At 45.5% G+C, this 10,660-nt stretch overlaps 1 protein-coding gene across 1 annotated transcript; it reads left to right on the forward strand.

The window, feature by feature from the left end:
• The first annotated feature begins 1,181 nt into the window (after positions 1 to 1,181).
• HTR1A (5-hydroxytryptamine receptor 1A) lies at positions 1,182 to 3,341 on the forward strand. Its single transcript, XM_004703581.2, has one exon. The coding sequence runs from the start codon at positions 1,521 to 1,523 to the stop codon at positions 2,790 to 2,792; it is 1,272 nt and encodes a 423-aa protein (XP_004703638.1). The 5' UTR covers positions 1,182 to 1,520; the 3' UTR covers positions 2,793 to 3,341.
• The last annotated feature ends 7,319 nt before the right edge of the window (positions 3,342 to 10,660 follow it).

The raw sequence follows: 10,660 nt of genomic DNA on the forward strand, positions 1-10,660 counted from the left end.
CGACAAAGGCCCTTATTGATTAGAACTGTCCCGGGTGCTGAACGCTGTTTCAGAATATGAGAGAAATTCATTGGCTAGCGACCAGTGATCCCGCTAAGTTTTCCCTAGAGCTTTGGTTAGTTGTCCCTGGGTTTTGGTAAGAAAGTCAAACGGCCAAAAGAAATCCCCTGGCATCATTTTTCAGCTCACAGACTAATATATGACCTTTCTCAAATTTACTTGCCACAAATCTATGGGAGACGATAATGCATTGTTCCACTTAAAAAGGTAGTGGTTAAAAAAAATAGGGTAGTGGTGATAGAAAGGTGTAGTGTGAGTGTATGTTAAACCAGATTTTGTTGTTCCTTCACTTTGACATGAAACTTTTTAACTCTATTCATCCTTTGACATGTCCTTTATAAATCCTTTCTTCAATCCCCCAAGGTTATTAAAAGAGAGAGACAGAGAGAAGTCTTCTGCAACATTCTCCCCAAAGGATTCAGGCTTGTCTGGGAGATAATGAGAAGCCGATTCCTCTTATTTTGTAAAGACACACTCCAACCACTTCTCATTAATTAACAATGATTTACAGACTGACCCAGAGCAGTTCGCCTCCTATTCCTGTTCTCTGTACTAATATCCTATTACCAGTGGTGTTGTTGACACTATTTAAGAATCCGACAGAAATCTGAGGCAATTGGTAGTTAAACACACACACACACACACACACACACACGCTTCACTTTGGTTGGGTGGCAGAGGAGTGTATGTGTTAAAATGTTGATTTGGCCAGAGACTCAGTTGTGTCTTAGGTAGAGCTGAGTCTCTGTGTATAAGAGGGACTTGAAAGAAAGATGCCAAACAAGATTGAGGAGGGAGGGAGCAGGCGCTCCAAGGAGACCAGGCTGGGGAAGTGCCCGAGGGGAGGGATGGTGTGGGAGGGAGGGAGGTTGGCTGGTGGAGCCTCACACTGAGAGCAAAGAGAGGGGAGTGAACAGGGAGAGAGAGACTGAAAAGGAAGGCTAGTAGGGAAAGGCGGGGAGGAGGACGAAGGAAGCTGAAGAGAAAACAGGGGAGGAGACAGTGGGTGAGAGGGTGAGGGGGGAGAGAAGGGTTGCAGAGTGACCTAGGAGGATGGGGTTTTTCCTGTTCCAGCTACTTCTGGGATTGGAGATTGTTGGCTAATGGGGAGTCTCCCGCTCGTCCAGCCCGCTGGGCAACAGCAAATTGAAATGGACAGCCTGAGACAGACGTTACAGCTACCTCTCCGTCGCTGAGCGCTCCCGAAGCTACTCTCTAGCCGGCTTCAGTCCCCCCAGCTGGCAACTCTGAAAGCTCCGGACCACCCAAGCTGAAGCAGCGGAGCTTCTCCGCCGGGATGCTTTCACTGGAGAAGTAAGAACTTCCCGAGCCGGGGTCCTAGGACACCCTCCCCTGAAACGCTCCGGAGAGAGGGGAGGAAGACCCCTGGGGCAGGAGCAAGGGGATCCACTTTGAGCAGATCTCTCTCCCCTTCCCTTGTCCCGAGCGGGAGCGGTGCCATGGATGCGCTCGGCCCCGACCTGGGCAACAACACCACCTCGGCCGAGGGTCCTTTCGCGGTAGGCGGCAATGCCACGGATGTATCCGACGTGACCTTCGGCTACCAAGTGATCACTTCCTTGCTGCTGGGCACGCTCATTTTCTGCGCGGTGCTGGGCAATGCTTGCGTGGTGGCCGCCATCGCCTTGGAGCGCTCCCTGCAGAACGTGGCCAACTACCTGATCGGCTCCCTGGCCGTCACAGACCTCATGGTGTCCGTGCTGGTGCTGCCCATGGCCGCGCTCTACCAGGTGCTCAACAAGTGGACCCTAGGCCAGATCACCTGCGACCTGTTCATTGCGCTCGACGTGCTGTGCTGCACCTCCTCCATCCTGCACCTGTGTGCCATCGCGCTGGACAGGTACTGGGCCATCACTGACCCCATCGACTATGTGAACAAGAGGACGCCCCGGCGCGCCGCTGCCCTCATCTCAGTCACTTGGCTCATTGGCTTCCTCATCTCCATCCCTCCCATGCTGGGCTGGCGCACCCCAGAAGACCGCTTGGACCCCGACGCGTGCACCATCAGTAAGGACCACGGCTACACTATCTACTCCACCTTCGGCGCGTTCTACATCCCTCTCCTTCTCATGCTGGTTCTCTACGGGCGCATCTTCCGAGCGGCGCGTTTCCGAATCCGCAAGACAGTCAAGAAGGTGGAAAAGAAGGGAGCAGATTCCCGCCGACACGGGGCCTCCCCGGCGCCTCCCCCCAAGAAGAGCGCGAATGGAGAACCTGGGCACCGGGACTGGAGGCCAGGCGCCCAGGACCCGGCCGGCGGGGCTCCGTGCGCCAACGGGGCGGTGAGGGCAGGCGACTATGGCGCCGCTCTGGAGGTGATCGAGGTGCACCGTGTGGGCCACTCCAAAGGACACCTGCCGCTGCCCAGCGAGGTTAGTGGGAGCTCCAGCGGGCCCACGTCCTTCGAGAGGAAAAATGAGCGAAACGCCGAGGCCAAGCGCAAAATGGCCCTAGCTCGCGAAAGGAAGACGGTGAAGACGCTGGGCATCATCATGGGCACGTTTATCCTCTGCTGGCTGCCTTTCTTCATCGTAGCCCTGGTCCTCCCTTTCTGCGAGAACAGCTGCCACATGCCCACTCTCTTGGGCGCCATCATCAACTGGCTGGGCTACTCCAACTCCCTGCTGAATCCCGTCATCTATGCCTACTTCAACAAGGACTTTCAAAACGCGTTTAAGAAAATCATTAAGTGCAAGTTCTGCCGCCGGTGATGGAGCAAGGCCAGGAGCCCTAGGCTCCGGCACTCGCCACACCCCCTTGGCCTCCCTCCGTCCCCCAGGAAATAAACGACCCCGGCCAGGCTACCTTCCTGCTTCCCGCTGCAGCTAGCTGCTTGCCCGCGCTCCCCTGCCTCCTCCTCCTCCGTCTCCCCACGCCAGGGGAGGGCACCCTGTGCCAAGAAAGGAGGTCCCTTCAGCCGCTCAGGTGCAGCGACTCCTACTTTGGCCTCTGCATCAGTTTGCGTTTCTGTCACTGCCTCCGTCCTCTCCCGGCTCCCCTCCAATCTCCCAGGCAGTGTTCAGGACCCAACAAATCCAGACAGAAAATAAACTGTTCTTCCAGCCGCTGCCCCCACTAACAACGTCTACCTGAGCGCCTCACTTCTAGAACTTGGACGGAAAAGTTTAGGACTTCGCTCCCACCCACCGCTGCCCTCTAGCCAAAGGACCCTTCACCTCCCGCTGGCTCTCGCCACTTAAGTCGCCCCTTCTTTTCCGGATTCCCGACGCTCATTTGCCGCCCTGGAAAGGTGGGAGGGTCTGCCCGCCCCCCGCCCCCCCCCCGCGGGGAAGCTCCGGGGACCCCGCCTCTCCGCAGGGACGCGACTAAAAACTCAACAGGTCGCAGACCTTGCCTGCTTTGTTGAACTCAAAGCAAGTTATGCTTTGAATGCACTTGTAAGTACCAGGGCGGGACAGCGGGGGAGAGTGCGCGGGATTTCCTAGCACTTAATTGGCTTCACCTAGGGAGGTCGACGCCCACCTAAGAAAGGGACAATTGTAAGATTGGAAGAGTAAAGCTGCAAGTGCTGGCGCCGCCTCTTAACCTATAGAGGGAGGCGACCAAGAAAGAGGACGCGTGCCCAGGGGACGCAGACGTCTGGGGTCCTGCATTGCGCGCTGTTGTTAGTCTGGCTTGCGCTGCGTGCGACCCCCTGCTCCCTGGACCAATTTAACTCCCCGGGATGTTTGTAAGTTCCCGTAGACAAAAGCAATGCTTTGCGGAAGTCCATCTGGCTTTTAGGAGGTCCTCGGACCTTTTAGGAATGGCAGAGATGCCTGGGCAGCTGCGAAGAGGGTAGACGCCCCGGGGTGCACAGGGCAGCTCCCCGAGGAACCTGGAATTGCAGTTCAATGGCTGCAAAAAGGACTTAAACAACGCAAAACAGACCAGTTACAGTGGAATCCGTTCCTACTCAAGTCGCCTCTACCGCCACCCTCGTTCTTTCCGGAGAAGGAATAGCTGCGAATACTGCATCGGATTTGCTCTGCAGGCCACAAGGGACACAGGAAAGTTCCCAGAACTGTCGAATGGGTCTTGCCCAATATGAAACGTGCACTCTGTGGCCACAGAGGAGGACCCCTAAGTTGTCCGACCCCAAAGGACTGGCTGGGGGTAGCCTCTACCCACCTCCAGGCCCCCTTCCCCCCCTCTCCCCAACCCCTACCTCCACCCCAGGAGTTTCAGAGAATCTTGCCCAAAGTTTGCTGCTTGGTCTGATCTTACTGCTCCACTGAAGGAACACTTTAGAGGCCCAGCCTTTGCCTCTCTCAAAAGTTATGCTTGCAGCCCAGCATCTCCTGCTGAAAACCCAGTTATAGCCTTTGCTGCACGCAGAAAGGGAAGTTACCTAGTGCTCAGTTTGAATGTAAATGTCAACCTTGTGATGGGGATGGAGAAGTTTGACCCGTTTCAGTAGCTCTAGTGTTCATTTTCCAGTACTTGCAGAAAGTGATTCTTTGCTGTCAGCAGTAACTTTGAAGTGTTTTTCTCTGCTGTTCTGAAGACTGTGTTGCATTTACAGTTTGCAAAAACTGCCAGTATAAAGTTCACTTGTGTTTTTTAGATAAGAGGGTGAACAAAAATGAACAAGCAGCTTTATCCCTGGGGCCATTATATTGTTTGCCAAACTGAATGAAGCCTCCTTCTGGTGTCTTTTTTTTCCCTTCTCAAACTGGAAATGGAGATGGCATTATATCCAGCCAAAATAGAGAAAGCCATAAGAACTCAATTGGTGGTTTGTCTATGCATATATGATGCTGATACAGGGCTTCTGTGAAGAAAAGGTAGACTTCTGCTTTCTGATCTAAGTCATTGGAAACTTCCATTTTTCTTTTTGCTCACAATTACATTAGAGCTATGTGGGAATACAAACTTTTCCATATGTTTCACTGATATTTCAAAACACATTCTATGTTTAAAATCATTAAAAAACAAAATGTGTTCATCTGAATTATGCCTGGGTTAGCAAGCACCACATGCTAATGTTTGAGGTTTCTATTTATTTGTTTGTTTGTTTGTGTGTGTGTGTGTGTGTGTGTGTGTTTACAGAAATGTATGACAATGGATTTTGGACATGGATGGCTACCAGCTTTGGAAGACTTAGGCAAGAATGGGGGAAGGGTTTTCAATGTGGGATGTAATTGCCAAACAATAGAGGAAATAGAGAAAGCAGTGCAAAAGTGCTGCTTAGCTCTAAAGAACCCCTATAGTTTTGTTTTGTTTTTTAGTTTCTTGTATTAAGGCAAAATATTTATGCGTCAAAATTGGCCTTCAATTTTCCCTGTGATAATAAAGGACTTTACTTATGCCAATGCTACGACAATAAACTGATATTATTCCATGCACATCATATTTTAATCTATTTGTATTTCTTTGGGAAAATTCTTTTGATAAAACACACACCCACATACACAAACAGCTATCAACAGAAGATCCTGCTCCAAAGGTCAGGGATCTAATATCTGGAGACAGATCTTTGGTTTTTTAGACTGAAATTCATTCTTGATTAATGCTTTCTTTTGAAAAAATCCTGTAACTGGAAAGATAAAATCACATTCTATCTTTGAGGCATAAAACCATGCATTTCTCCTGACTTCTGCAGATAAAATTCAGACCTCTGTCTAATTAATAGGGGCAGGGTATGGGAACAAGCCAAAAAAGAGAATTGCTGCCTTGAGTGAGAGCAGCAGAGGGCCACCTGCTCTTTCTAAAACCCTTCTACTGCAGTGCTGGGGCCTCTCTTCAGTCTTCTGACTGGAAGGAAATGGCTAGTCTTGGTGGGAGAAATAGCTTATCGGTTTTTAAATCTATTTTGGTGTTTATCGCTAAATTAAAAGTGGAAGAGGACTTTCATTTCTCTCTGTCTCATTTTATAGAGGAGTTCTGTATAAAGATGCATTACTGAATTACTTCTAATTCAGAATTGGTTTTTACACCCTCTGATAACCTCTCGCCTCTTCCACCCCCAGAAATCATCCGTGATGCCTGTGTCCTTATGTCATATTTTCCTGAAGTGATGTGGATGTGTAAATCCCATTGCTTTCTAGTATCAGAATGACTACACCAGGGTAGAAAGAACCCAGGCAACCCCAAGGGTAAACAGAGGTCAGCGCTATTGTAACCACCACAGAGAGCATTCTGAGGCTACTGGAAGTCTGATTGTATGCATATATAATATCCACTCAATAATGAAATATAGAGACCAAAGAATTGAGAGAGTAAGAACTCTATCATCGTATTACTTTAAAAGTATTACCTAAACTCATGCTTGATTTGGAGTAAAAGACAGAAACAAACGTTTGTCTTTGGATTGTGAATAAATCCCTTCTGGGCCTTTGTTTCTTGCTCTCTTCTCTCAGGACACAATGGCTTCAAGTTTTCTATTAGCCTTCTGAGCCTTCTGTCAACCAAGAAAGTGAATTCTTATCAGTTACTTCAATGAGATTAATCAATCAACATCTCTCAGGTAGCAGACACTCTTCCATAATGCTGAAATATGAACTATAAATGAGACACTGTAGTCACCCACACTGAGGGAATTTTCGACCTAATTGAGTATGCATTAGTGAACTACTAAGGGTAAACAACCAGTCATGGCTGGATATAAATGCCAAATAAATAGAATGGATAATAATGATTTGGCTCTAGAAGCATTCAGAAAACAAGCATCAGCCTGGGAGTGGGTAGAGAGTGTTCTGTAGCACTCCAGGGCTGAGCTGGAAAAATGAGGGTTGGGGAAAGAGGCTGGGACATTAAAAAATAAAGTGTAAAGAACAACAACAACAAATAAGCTCATCTTTATCCCTTCTTCCTGGAAAATGGGGGCATGGAGTAAATTTTTGAGTTGAGCTATTGGATAGACAATATATCGTATATCCAAAGGATCTGGAAAGAGATAGAGCATATAGGTCTACATGTAAAAGGATGAGGACTAGGGTAACTAGATCAGAGAAAGACTCGAGCAAATTGTCAGATAGTTTATGAATGAGAAGAGATATCTTTAATATATTAAAAAATCTAGTTAAGGGCAGGTATAAGACAGAATAATTCACATTTATATAATCTCTATGATTTTGCCAAGTGATTTTCGTACATAATATGCCATTTAAATTCAAGGCAGCAGGTTATTAGGGAAATAAAAATGAGCCCATTTTCATTTTAAACTAAAGCACAATATGCTCCTAGTGGTAAGTGATTAGCATAGACAGAGGGGCTAGAGACCTAGGGCTAGAGATCAAAGGTGCTGCAGAGGCACTTAAGTGCTAGGTTGAAAAACTAGAACTTTAGTTTTGTCAGTGGAGCCCTCTAATAATAAAAGCAGAAGTGGAAATTCCAATGTACAGGTGCGATGCAATAAAGGTCCAGTCTGAATGAAGGATGCTGGCAGAAGGAAGAAAAAACCAAGGATGACTGGAAAAAAGACATCAAAGAAAGAACCTGCAGGACCTGACATTTGAATATGAAGAGAAAGTGGGAGATTCTCATGTGGTTTGGAACAGGCATTTAGGTGACTAACAGCAAAGGGAAAATCAGGGGTTGTTTTTCTCCTGATACTTTCTTTTTAATTTTGTGTAAATGCTGGAAGATTTTGTCCTCTTTTAAGGGAATTTTCAATGTAGATAAATAGATACATATGCCTAGTGGGAAAGTTGTGGATCTATGTCACAGCATTTGAAATATCTATCACTTGGCTAAGTATGTGAGGAATGCTACCACATAGAATAATATTTGTATCCATTCTCTTATTGCTGATGTATTGTTAGCACAACATGTCAACTGCTTTTGAAGAAGGGACTGTTCCAAAGGACTAAAAGAGTCTTTTAGGAAGAGTAACCCAAATACACCATGTTAAGCATTGTGTTAAGAATGGTGCATAAAGACCAGAAGAAAGAGTGGATCCAGTTGACCAAGTGGACAATAAAGCAATCCACTGTACTTTTCAAGCCCATTTATCAAGAACCACACACACAAAAAAGCAACACTTTGATCTTTAAACTGGATTGTCTTAGAAAATCTAGATCCATGAAGATAAAATGTCCAATGAATTCTCTCTATTCTGTTACTTGTTTTGTGAGGCAATAGTATGGATAAGGGCATACATAGGATCTATAGATGTGTTAGTCTGGATAGACCAGAGAAACAAATTCAGAGACACCACATATGTGTATAAGAGACAGTTTTATATAAAGGGTAATTGTACATTAAGAACAATCCCAACCCAGTCCAGTTCATGCCCATAGTCTGATATTAGCCCATATGTCTGATACTAATCTATAAAGTCCTCTTCAGACTCATAAAACACATGCACTGATGCCAAGTGCAGGATGATCTCCTGCAGTGTGTCTCCCGCCACCAAGGTGGAAAATACAGGAGTTCCAGAATTCTCAGGATAAGGCTATGCCTACACAGAGGTCTCATGGGCTATCTCTGGATTGACAGGCTAGACTCCACCCCTCTATTCTTAATCCTCAAATTGACACCAGATTATGAAACTACCACAATAGACTCTTCAAAATTTATCTTAACTTAAGCATGTCCATGGCACCTGTCTGTTATTTTGTATGGTAGAGTACAGCTTTTAGGGAAATTCGATAGGCCAAGATTTCAAGGTGCTATCTTCCATTTGCAAATGGCAGCTCTGTTGTGCTTCAGTTGGTTTCATCCTTGCAGAAAGAAGAAGATGCAAGATGACCAAAGGAAGATGGGAGAAGAAAGGAAAGAGATAATAAGACTCACTTTCAAATTTTAAAAATGTTGAGATAATGAAACAACATTTTGAAACTTCTCAAATATCCCTCAAGGAGAAGTATTCTATGAAATATGGCATGCTTTATGGTTTCCGGAATCAGTTAGTCTGACTTTTTGAGAATTTACAAGAGAAAAATCAACCAGGAAGATTGGTTTTAGATTTAAAAGAACAGCAGAGGTCAGATTCTATTTAAGAACCACCCCTCAAAATGTTGCAAGTATTCATTCATTTACTCTTTCATCCAAGTAATATTTTTGAGCATGGTTGTGGGTGCTCAGAACAAATTGAAGTGCGGTGAAGAAATCAGATGAAGTCTCTATGGTAAATTGTTAGACAAAATGCTCACAATTATTCCCTTTACACATCTGCTTTTTTATTGTTGTTGTTGTTGAATAATATATTTTGTTCTAGGTGAACGTTTAAAAAGCAAATTAGTTCTCCATTCAATGGTCTACATCCAAATTGTTCAGTTTAATTGGTTGTACTCTCTGAATTGTGTCTCTCCCGATTTCGACCCTGGGTTCCTGGTTTTCATTCCTCTGGTTTCACTTCCATTTCCTGCCCTCACATCTTTGTTTTGGGGCAAATGCTATGTATGTATTGGAATCAACAGGATCACAGTAGGAATGGTTGTCCTTTTGATCTTGTCTAGCTAATTATCATAAAGTGTGCAATCCTTATGGATGCTATTGTTTATTTCATAGTCCTGTCCATTATTTGGTTTGAAGTGTCATCTGTTCCACTTGAGAAGGGGGAAGTACACTCAGGGGTTTTACAGTCTCTAACAGTCCAGTAAGTCTGATCCCTTTTCATGAATTTGTGTTTGGTTCTATATTCTGTTTGCAGTGTAACCAGGACCTTCTATTGTGTTCCTGGTCAGAATGGTCAGTAAGGATAGCTGGGGACCACCTGCTTCTTCTGGTTTCAGGCTAACAGGCACTGTGGATCACATGGACTATTAATCCTTTGGCCTAGTTACTTCCCAGGGTCTTTGATTTTCTTCTCTCTCTTTTTTCCTGGGTGGAAAGAAACCTATAGTTGTTATCTTAGATGGATGCCCATAAACTTTTAAGACCCAGATGCTACTAACAAACTAGGGTGTAAAATATTATCTTTAGGGACTATGATGTGTCAGCTAGCCTAGATGTGCTGGAGGCTATGATCCTTTGTCCTCAGGCCAGAATTATTCCTTTGGGTGTTTGGTTATGTTTAAGATATTTCTGTGGCTGTGTCTCCTGTGTGTGTATGTGTGGGTGTACTTATATATAATAAAATATATGTTTAAAATCCCCCAACAGTGCCTGTGTATGCATATGGTATAGTCCCATGCATTTTGCCACATCTACTTGGCATACATTTTCACTTATATATCTACTTACAAATTACAGTTTTGCATTACAGTTACTTAATGGGTTACTCATTGGGCTAATAACCACAAGGTTGGTGGTTCAAACACCAGCCGATCTGCAGGATAAAAGAGGAGACTTTCTGCTCCTGTAAAGATTTAGAGACTCGGAAACCCAAAAGAGCAGTTCTACTCTGTCCTAGAGGGTAATTATGAAACAGATCTGACTCGACGACGGTGAGTTTTCTTTTATGAGATTTGCTACATTTGTGGGATTGCATATGCTATCCCACTTACTGTTGTTTGTTGTTAGGTGCCATTACGTTGGTGCAGACTCATACAGACCCTGTGTAAAAAAAATCCCAAACATTGCTGACTGTGTACCATCCTCACAATTATTGATCTGCACACTTTTCTTCCCTCTCTGTTTTTTAGCCTTCTGTTTTAGGGTGGGTTCTCTAGAGAAACAAACCCAGGACACA

This window comes from Echinops telfairi, unplaced genomic scaffold (assembly GCF_000313985.2).
Source record: "Echinops telfairi isolate 266 unplaced genomic scaffold, ASM31398v2 ScPeMD7_7469;HRSCAF=8507_1, whole genome shotgun sequence".
NCBI classification, from domain to species: Eukaryota; Metazoa; Chordata; class Mammalia; order Afrosoricida; family Tenrecidae; genus Echinops; species Echinops telfairi.

Coding starts and splice junctions, on each gene's coding strand:
- HTR1A (XM_004703581.2), top strand. CDS start 1,521: ATGGATGCGCTCGGCCCCGACCTGGGCAACAACACCACCTCGGCCGAG.